This window comes from Furipterus horrens, unplaced genomic scaffold (genome assembly GCF_987537825.1).
Source record: "Furipterus horrens unplaced genomic scaffold, mFurHor1.1.pri manual_scaffold_1, whole genome shotgun sequence".
Classification (NCBI taxonomy): Eukaryota; Metazoa; Chordata; class Mammalia; order Chiroptera; family Furipteridae; genus Furipterus; species Furipterus horrens.
The window spans coordinates 111,759,306-111,780,469 of NW_028327171.1; the positions used below are offsets into that span (position 1 = coordinate 111,759,306).

The 21,164-nt window shown below is 34.0% G+C and overlaps 1 protein-coding gene across 12 annotated transcripts in view; it reads right to left on the minus strand.

Moving 5' to 3' along the window:
* DLG1 (discs large MAGUK scaffold protein 1) overlaps positions 1-21,164 on the minus strand; it is a 311,643-nt gene that overhangs the window by 130,405 nt on the left and 160,074 nt on the right. For all 12 annotated transcript variants that reach the window (XM_090278549.1, XM_090278460.1, XM_090278531.1 and 9 more), the window contains 5 exons: positions 17,397-17,450; positions 8,219-8,269; positions 4,998-5,122; positions 3,198-3,367; positions 2,126-2,262 (listed from right to left, as the gene is read on the minus strand). In XM_090278549.1, the coding sequence (XP_090134675.1) occupies positions 2,126-2,262; positions 3,198-3,367; positions 4,998-5,122; positions 8,219-8,269; positions 17,397-17,450 (537 nt within the window). The remainder of the gene's footprint in view (positions 1-2,125; positions 2,263-3,197; positions 3,368-4,997; positions 5,123-8,218; positions 8,270-17,396; positions 17,451-21,164) is intronic.

Here is a 21,164-nt window from a genome sequence, read left to right on the forward strand (position 1 = left end):
AGAGAAATACCAAGACAGAAGGTATTGTTCAGCAAATGCAAAAAGTGTTTGAAGAAGGAAGATGGTATGTCAAATGCTTGATATGTCAATTAAGATGAGAACTAAGAATTAAATGATTCCAGTGGCATTATGACAACAAAAGCCTCACTAAATGTTAAATCAGTATAAATTATTGGCTCCCTACCACTAAAACTGATTCTGAGGAAACCATAAAGAAAAACATGGTACCCAAGAAATTGAAAAATAAAAGCGAGAAACCCAGTGGAGAAGGAAGGTTCTTCTGAACTGGTATACTTGTATATGTGTGTAAGTGCTGGAGTGAGTGAGTGAGAGTGAGTGAGTGTGTGTGTGTGTGAGTGTGTGTCTAGGGTGGGTGATGATGAGGGAGTGTTGGCTATAGCTTAGGGAAAAGTGATAAATCATAGCTGTGAGAGGATAAGTTCGGGAAAAGCATTTCAAGGTCAGTTCCTTCCTCTTCCCCGTCATTAATTCAAAAAATAATCAATCTGTCTCCTTGCTCCAACAATAAGCAGTACAGGACGGTATGCAGAACAAAGGAATCATTTATATATTGCTGACACAAATGTAAAATTTTTACAAGCAGTTTGGAAAACAATGATCATTTTGTTATAATGTTACTGATACCCTGTGATCCATCAAATTCCATGCTTAGGTAAATAGTTAAGTGAAACTCTTGTCCCTGTACATGCTTACTAGAACATAGTGTAGGTTTTCCTAGCAGAATTATCCATAGGAACAAAAAAACAAAACAAACAAATGAATAACAGGAAGAAAAATAACCGAATTCACCCCTACATGTTCCTTTTCAGATTGCCCACTAACTAGGCTTTGGCTGCTTGCTTAGTGGAGACTCCTAGCTATTTCTCTTCTCACCTTGCCTCCTGCCATTACCAGCTCTTTCAACCTTTTCTGCAGTAAGGACTGGGCTTGGGCATGGCTGATATGTTCCACATAGTGAGAACTGTAACAAATCAAAAGCCTATGTCTGACTTGCTCAGACTACTAAGGCTCTATTTAGCTCTTCCCACCGTTTCTGTGTTCAGGGGAAGTGCTATGCCACAGAGTGAGGGAGCTGGATTCCCCTAGAATTTTTCCAGAGGAGTTTGGTTAAGAGTCCAAAAATTAACCCCTGCGGGGCAGACTCTAATTAAGGAGAGAGAGAGGACCTAAAAGGGCCAGCAGATAAATCCTTTCTTTTTCCTGATGGCTGGATCTAAGGTTTGGTGGTTCAACATTACCTGCTTGGGAGACTGTCCTACATGACAAGCAATCAACTACATTTTCTTACGAAATTATAGCCAGATCAGAAACATAATACCTGGTATTGGCTTTCCCTTATTCTCTGCTTCACTTTTTTTTTCACTCACTCTAGTTTTGCTGAGATTCTATTACCCCGTTACATATTGTTAGTATAGTAGCTTTTCTTCTACAGAACACACATGGGCTAAGGCAGTTATTGATGAAGATTAAATAAATAAATTGTGATATAGTCCCAGAATAGAATATTAAGTAGAGGTGAAATGGATAAACTTCATCTCTAAGCGACAATATGGATAAGTTTTAGTAAAACAATATGTCATGATAAAAGTATTAAAAGACTACATATAGCATAACAGCCTTCTAAAAAAATTTCAAAACAAATAACTCAAAATATTTAGACACATATGTGTGATTAAATAATTTTAAAAATATTGTTGTTCTTCTAGTTCTTGGTTTGGGTAATGACTTCAGCAGTTTTGATTATATTATAAATAAAATAATCAATTAATTTAAGTGTAAAACTAAGAAGAAAAAGAGGTCACACATGAACAAAGAATGACACCGTGTTATGAACCTAAGAATTGTGATTAAATAATTCTGTACAACAAAGCCACAACCCTTCAAAAAAACAGAAGGGGGGAGGAAAGGAACAGAAAAAGGGAGGGGAGCTGAAGGAAATGAAAATGAAAACCAGAGATAAAACCAGAAATTATTCTCAGGTTTTGACTACAGTAGGGCTAGTTTTAACTCATTTAAATCATTTCAGCATTTCTGGAATGTTGAAATTCTAGTCTGTGAGGAAAATAAGACACAGAATAATTTACAAAACATTTCTTATACTTACTGCTAAAAGTTTATCTCCAATCTGAAGTTTACCATCTTTATGTGCTGCACCTCCCTCAATTATTTTGGTTACATAGATGCTATTATCCCCAGGAATATGTTGATTTCCAACACCTCCAGCAATGCTGAAACCAAGACCTGTTTGGAAAACACTCATTTTAGAATCTCATCAATAAATATAAACTTCAGTCCAGAAAGAAAAATAGGTGATGATTTCACAGTAATGTTGTTTAAAAAGAAAGGAATCTATTTACCTATTCTTAAATTCCTAAATATTTGCTCTGCAACCAGGGGGTAACTGTAAATATAGGTGCTCCTGTAGTTATAAATAAGTTCCTTTTTCTCCCTCCCAGGTTGTGTCCTAAAGTTTCTTTGTTAATGAACTGTTAGTTCAAAGAGACATTGTAAAATTATGTTTCACTTTAGTTTCCAACGATAACTGTACTTCTTACTAACACTTTTAATACCTCCATAAGACTGAAACAATTAAGAAAAATAATAAAACTGTCTGTTGGTGGTGGGCAGAATAGACTTCAGAAATGTGGATAATCCTATCATTTCTTCAATATTCTATGAGTTAATTTTAAACAAGGCATTTCTGGGATTCATAAATCCCATAGCTTTAATACCAAACAAATTTGTAGCTCTGTATTCCTTTTCTCATTAGTTGGAGTAGCACCTCTTCCATGAACAACAAACTAGAATCAATATTTCTATTTATCCTCAATTCCATCATTGTTTTCAAAATTTAGAAACCACATCTTAACAGTCTTCATTGCAGATGAACTACTCATGACACATTCCTATTTTCTTCTTTTAACTTAGTCTATGTAATTGCATTTAACATATTATGAAGATTACAAGTTAATATCAACACTACATAACTTCAAAGTATTTAATTAAAATTCTACTTAAGACAAAAATTAGTAGAAATAGCAGAAATCCTAAAAATTCATGCAAGTTCTATAGATCACCTGTATTGTTAATCTTAGAATATGTCATAAATAACTTCATAGTTATATTTAACTCAAAGACTTTTTTACTTAATTTGTCTTAGTTTGATTTATTTTTACCTTTAGGACCTTTAATGAGCTTTATTTCCATTATTTTTTCGGATACTGGTTTCCGTCTTTTTACATACAAGCGTACAATAGACCCTGCTTCTTTCAATGCTTCAACTGCTTTGCTATGTGTTACATCACGAACATCTACTTCATTTACTCGCAATATACAGTCATTGACCCTGAAGAAAAATAAATAAAAATAAAAATTTAAGTATCAGTTTTCACTTTGCCAATTTTTCCTTGTCCTTTTCATTTTATGGTAAAGAGAATTACTTACCAGATAAAATATAAATGAAGAAACTGCATGTTAAATTGCAATGTATCAAATACTCATATAAATAAATATAAACATTTCCCAATGGCCAGAAAAAGAAATAATGCAAATAATAGGTTATATAAAAATTCTGAATAATAATGACAGGTGCAATTTGTATGCTTATTATGTATAGGCCTTAATACTTTACAAAATTAGCATATATTTATTTAGCATTAACCACATGCCAGGTACTTCTTTTAGTGATTAACCCTTGTAAGGTAGGGACATAGTTATACTGCTATTTTACAGATGGAGATATTGAGGCACAAGGAGTTTAAATAACTTTCCCAAGGCCACCAGGTAATGACTGACAGAGCTGTGATTCAAAGATAAGAAAACTGAAGCTCAGACTGAGTAACTAGCTTAAGTCACAGAGATAGTAAGCAGCAAAACTGAGATCTATCCAAAAATAAGTTTTTGATTGCTTTTTCTAACTTACTCGATTTTTAAAAAGTTATCTGCTGATATTTATATAAAGATTATATATCTTAATTAAAGGTTTCTCATGTAAGTAATTTGTCTTAATTTGGCATAGCAATACTTTTTTTCCCGAAGTTTGATTTGTTCCTATTTCTCCTTTTCCCATCTAGCTCTGGTCTCAGTTTGGGTGAAAGAAGGTGGTCATCTCAAATTGGACACGGAAGAGGGACAAAACCCAGTTAAAATTGATTCTGATAAGCTTCTATATCTAATTAACTTAAATATTTAAAGAAAAGAAATTCTATCCAAAGACAGTGATACCTTATAAATATGTTCCTCAGTGAAACTCATGGAACCTATTAACTTTCACATAAGAAGCACAAATAAAAGGTCTGTAATAGAATCAAGAAGTAAATGTCTGTATTTACATAAATGGTCAAATTATTAATTTTAGATCTAACTAATTTCATTAATATGTCACCTGTTATATCCAGTGAGGAGTTTAGCAACTGAAGAGCAGCATGAGGTACCAATAACCTCAAAGTAAGATGTTTTTTAACAGACCATATAAAATCCTTAGTCCTAAAACTTCAGATTGTCTATCTATATCTACCCCTCTATCTATATCAAGGAAATAAAAAAGTGCCACAGTTTCTGGCCTAAGGAAACAACGAGGTATGCTAAAGGTATCTTCTGAAATGAAACACTAAATTTGAACAAATGGCCAGTTATTTTTATTTATTCAATTAAGAAAAATATTTAAAGTTTGCATAACTTTACTCTTTGTTGTATGAAATACAAACTCAGATGTACCTGATCCCTACATCCTAAGTTTATACACGTTTCACACCCAGAAAATATAAAACATTTTGTGATTTGAAAATACAAAGATAAAATTAAATTCCTAAGTGAAAGAAACAATGCTTACAGCACAATTATATCATTCATTATTTGAGCATCTATCTTAGTTAATTATTATAATATTGTTTCTTTTTGTATTTATGCCTTGTTTAGTTTGGCTAAAGAAAAATATATGAAGTGGATTCAGTAACATAATAGAGAAAAAAACATACCGCAATCTTCCATCTTGGGCAGCTGCTCCCCCTGCAATAATTTTGGTAATGAAAATACTTGAGTCATCTCCAATGTGTGGGTTGTCCGTACCTCCTGCAATGCTGAAACCAAGCCCTGAATTTCCCTGGGGGCAAAGGGAAAAAAAATTCAAGACTCAGTAAGAATTATCTTTATTAATATGCCCTAAAAACTGTACCAACACAGGGAACAACCACATAAAGGCATATATGCGGAGAATACGAATATTCTAAATTAAATATATGGAGGCTCTTTTTTTCTCTATGAAGAATTCAGAGGCAATACTGCTGAGTAGGTGAGGTTGAAGAACACATACTGAGTACATTTTTTGGAGTCTATAGTCTATGTTTCTGTCTTTAAAAGTATGTGCAATTTGTCCTTGGAATAGTCACCATTTTGCAAAGGTGTCTCTACTAGATCTTTCTTTTAGACTACACCTCACTCATGTTTGGTTAGGCAAACATCTAAGAGAAAAACACTGAAGGAGTCTTTATGTTGCTATTATTTCTGATACATTTTAGTCTTTTTAAAAAGGGGTAGGAGGTGGTGCTTTTCTTCTGCTAACTTTGCCATCAGCTTATTTTAAAATGACAACATTTCATCTGCTAAGTAGCAGCTGCCATCATCCTTGACTTGTTTAACCAGGACCCCTGACTAGCAAAGGGCGTTTTTTAATACTGAAAGTCCAACCTGAGAACTTAACAATGGTGAGTTTTCTTGATAGCAAAGTCAATTTGTCAAAGCAATGCTACTTTTTGCTTGTTTTACCTACTGTATTTCTGAATAATATTTTCTTCAAAGAAAGGATTCTACTGCTACAAAAAGTCTCTCAAGATAATTATTCTAAACAATGGTATTTAAAAAATCTATTTTGCAATGTTCTGACTCTGACTTTCAGCAACTCAAATATGTGAACATATCTGAACCTACTATTTAACTGTTAGTATTAAATACTTAAACAGTTAATCTACTATGTCTTAAAATTCTGTTATTAAAACATTTTTTTCAGTTTAAGCTCTTCAAGTTACCAGACTCGCAGTAATAGTATCAATAGGTTGTGTGAGGTTATCAAGTAATTAAGTCACTCAAGTTCTTTTTTAATTTGCTTTTTAATAAATTAAGATATAATTTACATATAACTAAGTTTAAGGTGTACAATGTGTTGATAATTTATATATTGCAATTGACTACCACTGTAGCTGTATCTAACATTTCTTTTTAAAAAATTAAAGATCTAGTTTTGTAGCAATTCTGAAGTATATAGTATAGTATCATTTACTATAATCACTATGCTGTGCATTAGGTCTCAGGAACTTATACATCTTCTGGTTTTAATTTGTACCTTTTAACATTTCCTTAATTCCTAGTACATGTAAGTTCTTTAATCAGTGAAAATACAACGTACAGTCTTGACTAAATAAAGGAATTTAAAAGGGAAGAATAAAAAATGAGTAAGATAAAAAGTTACAATTATACATACAATTATATGTTAAATAAAGCTGGGAAATACCCCAACAACAAAATACTACATTAAGTATAATACAATAATACTATGCTTACTTGTAAGTTAGTCATCTGCCTCACCTCAACAGGTGACCCAAATTCAGGCAATAGGCAATAAATAACCATTATACATGCAAAAGACGCTCTTAAAGGTCTATTTTCATTCGTCTATTCTGGTTTCAAACATAAGCAAATCTAATTATCTAAGACTTTTAATCTTAAATACAGGGTAGGGTAAAAGTAGATTTATAGTTGTGAGAATATGAAACAGTTTATTTTTGTATTATTTATTAATTATTGTATTATTTTCCATACAAAGAGCTGTAAGCCTGCTTTTGCCCTACCCTGTATACATGTAGATTTTCAGTTACTCAGGAAATTCACTTGCATGGAACACTTCATTTCCCCAAAATGCTGGTCATACAAGGTGGTTCTACTAAAATACAGCATCAATTGAATGCAGATATTCTTCAGGGGAAAATATAACAAGAAAATTTACACATCTGAATTGTACCCTTAAGTTATTTTCTACTGGGGGAGTACATAAGTTTACAATGGGTTTTGTCAATAAGAAATATGGTTGTTATTTTGCTAGATAAGAATATTGATACAATGACCACGTTACTAAATACATATTTAAAATAAATAAGATTTTATTATATGAAAAATAAATTAAAATAAAAATTAAATTAAAAACTGAAAAATCTGAGAAAGTATCAGTCTAAAATAGCCTAAGGAGACAGGATAACTAAATATAATGTGGTATCCTGGATAAGATCCTGGAAGAAAAACACATCAAAGCTAAGAAAATTCAAATGAAGTGTAGACTTTAGTTAATAATAATTTTATTAATATTGGTTCATTAGTTGAAACAAATGTATTCTAGTAATGTAAGATGTTAACTATAGGTGAAACTGAGTTCAGGATAATGGGAACTCTGTATAACTCTTCCATAAATCTAATATTATTTGAAGTAAAAAGTTCATTTAAAAAACATTACTAAAGAAAAGCAACATGTTCTGAAAATATCATGGCTAATTTTATGACATGTGAACTTATAAAAGAAATATTACAGGTTTTTAAAAAAATTTAATTTAAAAACTTATTAAAACAACATATGTATTTAATGTTACAAATGCTTATGATATTTTCCCCCATTTAGTTAACACTCTTGGTGTGCTACCTTTAATTGATTTCATTTTTTTATTTTCTTTTTTTCATAATTTTTTATAACTTTATTTATTTATTTTTAGAGAGAGGGGAAGAGAGTGGGAAAGAGATGAGGAAAGAGAGGGAAGGAAACATTAGTGTGATCGGTTGTCTCTCATAGGCCTCCGACTCAGGCACATGCCCTGACTGGGAATCAAACCGGCGACCCTTTGGTTTGCAGGATGGCACCCAATCCACTGAGCCACGCCAGCCAGGGCTCTTTTTTAAATCTTTATTGTAATTTTTTCCAGTATCATTTAGTTCCCTTATACCCCCCAACCCCCAGCAGTCACCACACAGTGCTGTCCATGTCCATGAGTCCTTTCTCCTTTTTGCTCATTTCCTCCACCCCCTAACCTCCCCACCATACATCTGTTTTAGAAAGATCTATTCTCTTGGATTCTATATGAAAGAGCAGTACTGTATATTTAAAGAGTTCTTTAAAGCAACAGATTTATGCATAAAAAACAATATAATTAATAGTTTTTACCCTTTCAAGTGTGATTTCTTCATATTCATAATCTGCATCAGTGCCATTAACCTAATGGGAGGGGGGGAAAAGTAGCATAGAAATTTAGTGTAAAATTTGAAATGGTAAGACATAATTTTTGCAGATTTATTAATGAAAACCTGTTAAATGTGACAGCAATCATATAATATAGCTTCATTTTAGTAATTTTAGGGAAAATTTTCAAGGAATGGAAGAGTACAATGTGATTAATGACTTTACGGTATTATGACTTTCAAATACAGCAAGGGTATATTCAGCTTGTAATGTTATCAATCTGACTTCTCTGCTTTGATCATCACATCTTAATTAGTTGCCAGTTCTTACTGATTTAAATAACTTCAGTGTTTCTGAAAGCCATCACCTATTATTCTCATTTCTATTACTTGGTTCAAGCCTTTGTTAATCCCCTCAGGACTACTGCCAATGTAATCTACCCAATCACTTAGATTAGTATTCTCCATTGCTCAAATCATTCTGATGTGTTTTATGCAGATCTTTTTTGGAGCTCATATCTAATAAAAGACTTCCTCTAGAACTTTCAGAAACTCATATAAGGCTCTGCATGAACTTATCCCAATCTATCACTCAGCTTCATTCCTCACACATATATCTCACCTCTTCATGAGCCTTATATACATACAATCAAATTTGAATTATTTGCTTTTCCCTTTACATGTATTGCAAGTTTCCACCTCTGCATCTGTTACTTTAGTGCTTCCTTCGTCACGTTTCACTTACATATTTCATGCCCAAATCTGATTTACCATTCAAGTTCTTGCTCACATTTTATAGACCAACTACTTTCTCTTATTCCTTCCAATTTTATTCCCTATTTCCTCCTAGAAGTCAATTCCCACAATGAGGGCCACTGGTGAATGATGAGTTGTCCTTGGAATCAGATTAACTTGGATTCAAATCATTGCATTAACATTTCTGCTGACAGAAGCTGGGCAAAGTACTCAATCTAGTAAGTCAAATAGGAATTGTGATAAATTGCATTTCTCTAGATTCTTACCACCTTCCATACTATACTACATGCTCTTTTGCAATCTGACTAAACTGACCTACCATCAAGAGATGTTGCGATTTCCACTGCCCCTGGATCTAGGTCCTAATGACTTTTGTTAAAAAAAGTGTGACATAAATGATGTGTTGGTTCTGAAGCTAGGTCACGTGATGCCCTGTAGTGTTCGCATCTGTGTTAGGAACACTGCCTTAGAACCCAGCACCTATAAAGTGAAGAAGTTCAGTCTATGAGGAGATTCAAATAAAGGAGAACCAAAACCCTTGGCCAAAAGTCCCAAGCTGCATTCCCTAATCAGCAAGAAGCACCAACTGCCAGCATGTGAAGAAGGCTATTTTGGATCTTCCAGCCTTTTCCAATGTCCCAGCCAACACCATGTGGAGCAGAACCATCCCTAACACAGAAAATCAGGACAAATAATGAACTGTATTTTAAGTTACTAAGTTTCAGGCTAGTTTATTATATAGCAACACAATAATAAAATAACAGAATAATAAAACAAGGTAAGTTACCTTGCTTTCCTCACCATACTACCCAAATTCAAGTCCAATTCATTGGCTAGGAGTCTTCTGAAACCTATCTACTAATTTTTTGGGTTCTTACTTCTTATGGCTGTAAGGAATTCAAACCCAATTGCTACCTTGTTTTCTCTCCTTTCTCACCTAAAGATATTTTCTTCTCGTTTCTGAGATTATGTTATAAATGTGTGTGTGTGTATAAATTATGATTTCTATGCATCTATAGAGTTCAGGAGGGTTATATAATATGCATATCCTGCCAAGTCGACTGGAAGTCCTTTTTCTGAGTAAAAAAAAAAAAAAAAAATCCATATCAGCAGCTACACTGGATTTCTTATTCTAAAGGTTATTTGTACCATCTTTATTTTTTCTTGCTCAGCCTTGCTAAAAGTCTATCAGTCTTTGTCAAAGATATAGTCTTCATTGATTAATCTATTACATTCTATGCTATTACTTTCTGCTTTTGTTTTTAATCAGTTCTTTATTCTTTCTTTAGACTATTTAAGACGTTGCTCGAGTTGAATGCCTAATTCATTTATGCTTATTACTCTCTTCTATTTTAAAAAAATATCCATTCAAGTTAATAAATTTTCCTAGCTTTGGCAAAATCCTAAAACTGCTACACTGGGCTCTATTTTTGTTTATGTGCTCATTTCTAAATATAGTAGTCTGAAATTTATTCTAGAAAAACATTTCCAAGTGAGTGTGCTTATATATGGTCCTTTTGATGTTAATATATAAAGGTTTTGTATTGTGACTTATTTGTTCTGCTTTAAGGAATTTGAGATTTTCACCATTAAGCCTTTTCAAAAGGTAGATACTTAGTAAATGTTCTTATTTAATGCCACATCATGATGTACTAATATTTGGTGAGAATTCTAGGTAGCACAGAGTATAGAGTGATTACAAAAAGGTGAACAGTGAGAAGGTTATGTAGACTCCATATTACTTATTCCTAAGCCCTCAATAACTGGAAGCTGTCTGATAATTTCATATACAGAGACAATTCAATTACAACATTAAACACTTTGAAACAGGGCTTCTAAATGCCAAGAGTACAATACTCAAAACACAAATTACAAGTACCACTTCATTAACAGTAAAGTGGGGGGAAAAACAATAGTGTAATATTTCCAAAAGCAATATGGTTTCCAGCAAAAACTAAAAAGTAGTTTATTTGCTTAGTTTTCTTTTCATAGTATCTTTACAAAATGTAGCTTACAATAGGAAAGAAATGCTTGGCTAATGGGCTTATTACTCTCAACTAACAGAATATAGTGAGACATAATAAGGTGGGAACAAAATTAGAGAGATCCATCTTTAGACAAAATGACTACAGAATGAATATATCTCAGGAAAATGGTGATCTCTACATTATATTTCTGCTCAGCAATGAGATCTGCCCTCTACTTGCTCAGGTATTCTTTTAAGCCACCAGTAAGGTTTTATAGTTTTCTTACTACAAACTATCCATTTCCTATTAAGCTGATTGCTAGATGTTTCATATTTTTATTGACAGTTAATGAACTAATACTTCCAACTGGTTCTTGCTAATATATTGCAATAGCATTTATTGCTTAACTTCTAAAGTTCTATAATTTTTTTCTTTTTAATACAATTTGCTTTAATTATGAGTATAAAAGTGCCATAAAGAAGCATAGAGCAATTTATGACACAGATAGCTTCAGTCCCTTATTGGCTCAAAGATTTTACTTTTCTAATCAGCTACACTAATGTATCCAAACAGTACAGACAAATCCTATTACGTAATTGATATAACACTTATCCAAAGGAAGATTTTTAAAAGCCTCATTATTTCCTATTGTTTAGGTTCATTTCAGTAACACCTTAACTATAGAGTAATATATTAAAATTCAATATTTTATCTATTAACATTCATATGATTTATGGTTCATAGTAACACATAACCTCAGGCAATTAAAAACGTCAGAGTCTATAACAGTAAAAGGTAATAAAATTCTTCCTAATGAAAAATTAATATAACTAAATACAAAGTATTAACCATTTTTTCCTAAATAATAGCCATTTTGGTTGATTTTTAAATACTGTATTTATCAATTATGCTACATGTGGAGAAACTGAAGCTTTTAGTATGTAAGAAAACTACCAAAGTCAAATTGAATAAATTTTCCTAACCTTCACTGTTCGCAATCTGTCTTAAGGAAAATAAAGGCAAAAGAACAGATGGGAATTATTTCAACAAATATTTCCATTTGTTACTAGAACCAATAAGAACTCTAGAATTTTTGTCTTTAATTTTGCCTTCCCTTAACATTTTTACTATTTAAGGAAAGAACAGGAATGCATGAAGAGAAAATCAACCCAAGGCCAATGAAATTATAACATCTATTAACAGTGAAAATTGAATATAATACATAATACTTAATAGTAACAATATAATCAATAAAATATACTTAAAAAAAAAAAAAAGACTGAAAGCTTTCACCCAAGGATCAGATACAAAACAAGGATAACGATGTCTGCTCCTGCCACTTTTATTAACCATTATAATGGAGGTTTCTAGTCAGTGCAATTAGGCAAGAAAAATAATTAAAAGGCATCCTGACATAAAGGGAAGGAGTAAAAACTATATAAACTTGCAGATGACATGCCCTTATGTTGAAAATCAAAAGGAATTCACACAAAAAAACTATCAGAGCTAATAAATAAGTTTAGTACAGTCAAAGGATTGATCAATACCCCAAAATCTGTTACGCTGTCATACACAAGCAATGAAAAACCCATAAATAAAATTAAAAAACAATTCCATTTATATTAGCATTAAAAGGAGAAAACATGAATAATTTTAACAAAAGAAGTGTTAAAGAGCTGTACACTGAAAATAACAAAACGTTATTGAACAAAATGAAAGATGTATTGTAAACAGAAAGACATTTTATGTCAATGGTTTAGAAGACTTAATACTGATGAGATGGCAATACTCCCGAAATTTACCTACACATTCCACTTAATCCCTATCAAAATCCCAGGTGTCTCTTTTGTTTGTGCAGAAATTGATAAGCTGATCCTAAAATTCATATGGAAATTCAAAGAACCCAAAATAGCAAAAACAAACTTTAACAGTTAGAGGACTTACATTTTCTGATTTCAAAACTTATTACAAAATTACTGTAATCAAGAATACTAGTAGAAGAATATACGTGGATCAACAGAACTAAAGTTTAGAAATAAACATATATTTGTGATTAATTGATTTTCAACAAGGGTGTGAAGACCATTCATTATAGAAAGAATTGTTTTTCCAGCTAACGGTGATGAGACAATTGGATACCCACATGCAAAAGAACTAAGATGGATCAAATACGTAAAAATAAGAGCTAGAACAATAAAACTCTTAGGAAAAAACATAAGTGTAAGTCCATGTGATCCTGGATTAGGCAATGGTTTCTTAGATGTGACATTAAAAGCATAAGTGAACACACACACACACACACACGTGACTTTTGTGCTTCAAAGGAGAGTATCAAATGTAAAAAGACAATCCACAAAACAGGAGAAAATTTGTGTAATCATATATATGGTAAATGACATATCTATAATGTATAAAGAACTCATAAATTACTAATAAAAGATAATAACCCAATCAAAAAATGGGTAAAGGATCAGAATAGACATTCCTCCGAAGAAGATATACAAATAGCCAATAAGCCCATGAAAAGATGCTCAACATTAGTCACTAAGTATATGCAAATCAAAGCTACAATGAGGTATCACTTCATACTCACTAGGATGGCTATAATTTTTTAAAAAGTCCAAAACATTGTTGATGAGGAATAATATGATTAGTGAGAATGTGGAGAAATTAAAACCCTTATATATTGATGGCGGGATGTAAATGGTGCAACTGCTATGGAAAACAGGTGGTTCCTCAAAACCCTAAGTATATATGGTGCAGCAATTCCACCACTAGAAAATGAGAAAGCAGGGACTCAAAATCAACAGAAGGAAGAATAAACAAAATGTGGTATATACACATAATGGAATATTATTTTGCCATAAAAGAAACAAAGTTCTGACACATGCTACAACATGCATGAACCTTGAAAACATGTTAAGTGAAAGAAGCCAGACACAAAAGGCTAGATATTGTATGATTCTATTTATACGAATGGTCCAGAATAGACAAATCCATAAAGACAGAAGGTAGATTATTGGTTGTAAGGGGCTGAGAGAAGTGCAGAGTGGGGAGTAACTGCTAATGGGTATGGGTTGTTTTTTTTTTATAGGGTGATGAAATATTCTGGAATAACAAAGTGGTGGTGATGGCACAGTACTGCGAATAACCTAAAAACCACTGACTAGCATACTTTAAAAAGATATATTTTGTGGTATGTAAATATCTCAACATAAAACTTTTTAAAGTGAAAAGGTAGAGAAAATTGAGCTATAAACAGAAATGCAGATTAAACCAATGAGTTAATACAGTTTAAACATGCTAACAAAAGATCAAAAAGTTTGTTACCACACTGTGCTGGTTGACAGTATAGGGTAAAAAAATTGATACTTTTTGTTGAAATATGAATGGGTAAAACTCTATTTAGTGCAATTTGTCAATAATGATCAAATCTAAAAACTGAAACACTCTTTGAGCAATCTATGTATATCAGTATGTTCTGATTATATACTTGTATATATATATATATATATATATATATATATATATAAAACATATTTATACAAAAATTATCAGTAGGGCATTGGTCTTTCATGGTAAATATTTAGAAACAACACATGTATGCATGCATATGCAGAGAATGTTTATAGACAGACATATATGACACTACTAACACTTTCTGCTTTAGTCAAGGGAAACTAGAAGACTGGAAGCAGAGGTGGAAGACTGATTTACTTTTCACTGGATATCCTTTTGTATCTTTTGAATTTTGCACAATGTGCATGTATAATCTGTTCAATTAATTACTTAATTTGGGGAAGTGTAATGACTATAGGATGTGTTAACACATCCTAAATAGATTTAAAGTACACATTTACATTCATTTCTAACAGAATTTATTCCAAAACTGTCTTAATAATTATTATATATATATATGTATATATATATATATACATATATATACCCTGGCTGGTTTGGCTCAGTGGATTGAGCGTCGGCCCGCGAGCTAAGTGTCGCTGGTTCGATCTTCCAGTCAGGGCACATCAGAGAAGGAAAACTCTGACTCCAAAAAACCTCCGCTGCCTTGCGGCATACCTCTTCAGGGGAAAGGCTAAGGGAGTAAACCCCGACAGAAAATCCGGAGCCGGAGTCCCTAAGGCGGTTCGACGTTGTAGTCAACACCGGAAACTCCTGCGGCGCACCTGAAGCCAAGCTGTATTGACTCCGTCTTTCCCTTGGACCCTTCAGCTGCGAAGAGAGGGGGGGTCTGCTGCATGGGCAACAGCAGACCCTCCATATCACCCTGCCCAGGCTCTGTAGCTTCAGCTTCACTGGAGAGGACACTCCAGCGACATCGCAAGATGTCGATTCAACACGGGAGGAGACAGATACCGTGTCACTCCCGAGTCGGACTGCACAGCCATTCTCGGCGGTGCAGATAGACTCTTAAGAAGCTACACCATCGTCTCTCGAGACGGATGGCTGCCGACGAATGACTATAGACAGGAAAAAGATGTGTACTAAGGTAGCAGCTGTAATTTTTCTTATTTTTATTAATCAATACATAGCTGGTATTAAGTGATCAGAGAATTAACAAAGGAATAATAAGTAAGTTCAAAAACCATTCTGCAATACATTTTAAGTTTCAAAATTAAATTCCTGTTTCCTAAACATTAAGGTTGTTTTACCCTAACAAAACACATGGTTTTTGCTTCCATGAAGTAAGGGCCATAGAGAATAGCTACTACCCAAACATTTCTCACTATGTTCTTGAAGTTTGATAAAGTAGCACACTCTTGATAAATCTTGCTTGAGGAAATAGAATTTATCTTATTGCTTTATATCCAGCAAAGGGTTAACATATCAGGCGTAAGGCTATCTCTAGAAAGGTCTTAGCAGATATTTGGGAAATTGATTTTGGGTACCTACACACCATTCTCTTAACTGAAAGGGCAATAATTTACTGTGGTTATTTTATAGACACAACACACCTGCTTTCCCCTTCTGGGAGCCTGGGAATTTGGTATGTGCTGGACAGAGGGTGCCGAGCTGACCAACCTGCCATAAAAAACTTTTGCATTGAGTCCATAATGAGTTTCCCTAGGCAGAAACTCTCCCCACATGTTGCTGCATTTATTGCTAGGGGTAGGAGTACTCTGTGTGACACCTCATCAGAGGAAGGAAATATAAGGTAAACATGGATTCCTCTAGACATACAGTCACGATCTGACTACAGATCCTGATTTACTACATAGCTGTAATAAATCTTACACTGATCTTGTGAGTCCTAGCAAGTCTCCCAAAGTGGGTAGTGATTGCTCTTGGAGACCCCCAACATACCTTATTTAGCAGGGAAAATATTTATGAATGCTACGTCATACAAACTGGAAATCATACAACTTTTACTCTATGTTTGCTGCTTAGTATGCTTATATTGCTTTCAATTTGCTGACATTTCCTTTAAAATGCATATGTATTTTTCTTTGTTGATATTATTGTTTTCTGTTAATCTTTATATATTAATATTTTAGTTGAAAGGGTTTAAAAATCAAAATATTTAATCACTGACTCTGCCCCTACACAAAACATAAGTCAATAAGGAGAACACATGAAGGAGAATGAAATGTGAAGATAATATAGACAAACGCACAAACAAAATTCAGCTTAAGCACTCTGTATCAGTGTGAAAGGTAACACTGACTAGAAACTGAAAAAAAAGTGAAGACGAGCATTTCTGTTTAAGTATTATTTGAGGTTTTCCAAAATCCCCAAATATCTGATATATCCATATTCATATAAATACAAAAGAATATAAAACCAAATAAAATATTTTAAAGTATAACAACCTGAAATCATTTCAGTTTAAAAATAAAGGAAAAGGATTTTTACAGCTTATGAAAGTATGTGTCATTTGATTTAATAAATGCACAGGCACTACTTCTACTCAAACATCTCCAAAGACATCTTCCTTTTGGGGTGAAGTATGTTAGATCAGATTCTGCTGTTCTGTCTATTTATCTTTAAGGGAAAGAAGGCTTTTTAACAAAGTAAGTTTAGAGAAAAGTACCAATCGACTTAAAGTTACATAGTATGTGAATATACAAATAAACCTGGTTGTTAAAAGTTAAGTCACTCAATTAGACTTCGAAAATGACTCTTTGACCATATGGCATTGTGTTAGTGACCACTGGTCAGAAATAGCTTTTGGTGAAAGTTAATAATTTTAATTTAAAAACAAAACCATAAATTTCTATTTCAACATTTCTGCTTTGCATTAGTATGAGGAAAATAAATGACCAAAAAAGGACAGTATTGCTTCACTTTAACAACTGCAGCTCAGTGATAGAACATTTTAAGTACAATATATGAGAGAAAATAATGCTGTGATCTTTATATCTATATCAAAAACTGAACAGGAAAAGCAGAATTATTTAAATGTGGGGATGAAATGGAACTTACATAAGTTGGTGTTTCCAAACTATCTGTGTTGATCAGTACTGGAGGAGGGTTTGCCTTAAAGAAAGAATTGTAAATGTGTTAGCTTAAGAGGAATATTGACACATTACATATTAATATACACACGTTAGATGAAAGATTTGCTGTTTCTTAAATTATAATTTTATGTGAGCTTTGCATATATTAAACAATGTACTCGGTTTCCAGCAACAAATGGAAAGAAATTATTTCTGTGAAAACAGACAATTTTCTTAAGATTTGCAAAGAAGTTCACCAGCCTTCTTAAAAAGTCCAAAAATATTTTTTAGTATGACAAACAACTCTTCCTGAATTGCTCAGAAATCATTAGCTTTTCTGTTCTCAAGGATTCCATGAAAATCCCAATCATTTTACTACCCAGAAAAAAAAATTCTTCCCCATACTGAATTGTTTGAACGTGAAAAAAATCTACCATATAAAGAAATCAATTATAAACTTTTAGAAAACTGGAAACATGCAGTTAATGTAGAAGCCCCCAATTATTTTCAGTTGCAATTATTGCTTTCCAACTGTTATTCTAGACAACTCAAAAAATACCAATGGTTACAGAAATAAAAACCAAAACCAAACCAAACCAAACAAAAAACGCAAAACCAAAGCAAAAAAAAAAAAAAAAAAAAAAGAATCTAGTTGAGTTTGGATTGAAAAAGGCTTGGTTTTCTATTTAAGATGGAAAATAATCATTATGTAGGTGAAATAAAATCTGAAGAATAAAATGCAGTTAATGCCAAATGAAAAATATAGAACGTATCAGGAATATACCAGAAAACTGACGTGATTCCCCTAAAAATTATCTTTCTTCTACATATTTAAAAGTACAGAGGTACCAAATCAAATGACATTTTCACAGAAAAAAAGATGACTATCCTTTAAACAACTGTTAGCAGATATGTTTATAAATGTTAACAGTTCTACTCCAATCAATATAAAATAATATATAAAAGCTGTATGAAAGAAACATTATATACAAAATAACAATTTTCTTCCCAGTGTATGGGCTTTCCTAAAAAGTATATATTCAGAGTTCAAATGCTTTACATTATTTTCAGCAAAGTACTAGATATGGATGATCATATAATAAAATGCTTAAAGACAATAATCATGGTTAAATAATTATACAGTATGCATTTGGTCTACATGAAGCAACAAGTTAAAAAGAGTAGGTAATACTTTACTATACAGAAGTGTGACATTAACCTTTATGTGCAGCTCTACTTTTGAATGTTATAGTTTATCTTTGAATGAATGATTCAGTGAAAATCAAATATACTATTTGTAAGATTTCTATTGAAGCAAAGCTAGTCAACTTACAGATGAGATTTTATGAATATTTGAAAATATTCATTTCCCAATGACCTATTAAAATACCTCAAATTGACAGTATTTCACTTAATTAAAAAAATAAATCAATGGCACAACTTCACCTTATTATGTTTAAGCTATTGCAGAAGAGGGCAAGAAAGAACAAGGCTATTTAAAGTTACAAAATAAGCTACATTCTTAAAAAGAAGGCAAGAAAGTCATTTGGTTACCTCTCCCCATTTATTACCAAGGATACAGTGGGAAAAGTTGGTTTTAATTGAAATCTAATTTATAACAAAATTATTACAATGCTCGCTGCTCACTGAGCACCAACTCATCACTGTACAGAAGATCATTTTTTATTCTAGTCATATAAAAAGACTACGTGATATTGAAATATATGTAAAAAGTGATATAAAGGGGTAAATTTACTTAAAAATAAAACCACTGAGTTAGAAGTGGGAGCAGCTATAGATCGTATAGGAGACTAGCTGATGAATTGTTGTAGTGGGAGATGAGTATGCAAAGGAGTTCACTATACTACTTCCTCTATATTTCAGTATTTTGGGAAATTTTTCATAATAAAGTAAATAAAGCAAGAAAAACTAGATTAAATCAAGCACTCAATTTATAAGAGATTAATAACTAAGGCCGTTGTTACTTAGAATTGCTACTAAACTATTAGCATGCACACCATAAAATTAATTTCAATTTGAAGTTCAGTTCAAGACAGGAAGATGGCGGAGGAGTGAGGGGAGGCTGCACTCTCAGGCTCCCGAGACCTGTCTGTAGTTTGGACTACTTGCAGACAGAACATCTCAGTGAGCAGCTGGACACTGGCAGGAGTCGAGCCTTGGAACTGCTGGATTAGAGAAAAACCATCTCGGAACAACCTGTTTGGTGAGGATGGCGGAAGAAAAAGGGATGAAATGGGATTCCTGATTGGGGCGGCTGCCTGAACTGCAGCTGGAAGTACACAAAGGCTTTTTGGCGACCACAGGCTTCCCCAGAGAGGAGTCGGGAGGAGAGCGGATCTCTGCCATCTGGCAGGGACAGGACTAGACCAGGTGGCATTGGTGCTGAAGGACAGGAGACAGCGTACTGCTGTGTAAGTGAGAATGTAATTTTCCTTTATATTTTTCTCTTGTGAACTGCAGAGAGGGGATGAAAGTTTGGGGGTGGTAGGACATTCTTGAGGAGCGCAGGCGCAGAAGTGCGCTTGCCCACTCCCCAACCCTCCCCTTGGGTTGTGAAGGCACGCATAGGGAAGTGCCCTCATTCACTGGCCCAGGTGTGCAGGGCCATGTGTCCAGGTGCCCCTTGGACACACCCCAACAGACATAAGATCAGTGCCCCAACGGGCGCAGGGAAGGCTCGCTGGGCATGCAGAAGACCGCGTGCAGACACCCCTGGCCAGCTCCAGTGGGCTCCTGGCCGGAGCGCAGACCACTTGCTCAGGCTCTGCTCATGCCCGCCCAAGTGGGTGCGGGAACGGCAGGTGGCAGCGACTCACAGACGCTCACTTCCACTGTGCACAAGTGTCGGGGCCCCGCTCCAAGAGGCAAGAGACCAACTCCTGGAGCGTGGCTCGGCAGGCCTGAGGCTAGCACTCAGGCTGCCTTGCGCACGCAAAATCACCTCGGCCGGCTCCAACAGGCGCCAAAGGAACGCGCCAAGCCGGCCACTGCAGGCGCACACCGCTGCTGCAAGGAACAGGAACCTCTGATCCGCCTCATTAGACCAGCTGTGGATGCAGAAAGAGAAGACGACACACAAAGGCTGAACTGACATCTCCACAAAAGAACTCAAGACAAAGTGGATAGAGTGACTCTCAATCCACTAGCCAGAGGGAAAATCCTACCAAAGAGCATCTGAAATATAACCAGACAGCATAAACAAACGACATAAAGGGTACCCCAAGAACTTCAGGCTCAGGAGATCAAAGAGACTGCACCACTGAACCCCCCAAGTCTCCTATAAAGAAACTCATACCACAAAGGTGGGAAGTCAAAGCAGACAAACCCCGACCCCCCAAAAAAACAAAAAAATAAACAAGAAGAATCCAACATGGTAAGACGCAGAAACAACCTCTCAATGAAAAGAAAAGAGGAATCCCCAGAAAGAGAGGTAGATGGAATAGACATAGCCCAAATGTCAGACATGGAATTCAAAACAATGGTGGTGAAGAAGCTCTATATACTCAACAACCTCAAAAACAACTATGACAACCTCCAAGGAAGTTACCAACAGCTCCAAGAAAATTACAGGGAACGTGCAGAGAACTACACCAGCATAAAAAAGGACATAGAAACTATTAACAAGAACCAGGAAGAAATGAAGAACACAATCTCTGAACTGAAAAACACAGTAGAATCAATCAAAAGCAGACTAAACGAAGCAGAGGATCGGATCAGTGGGCTAGAGGATAAT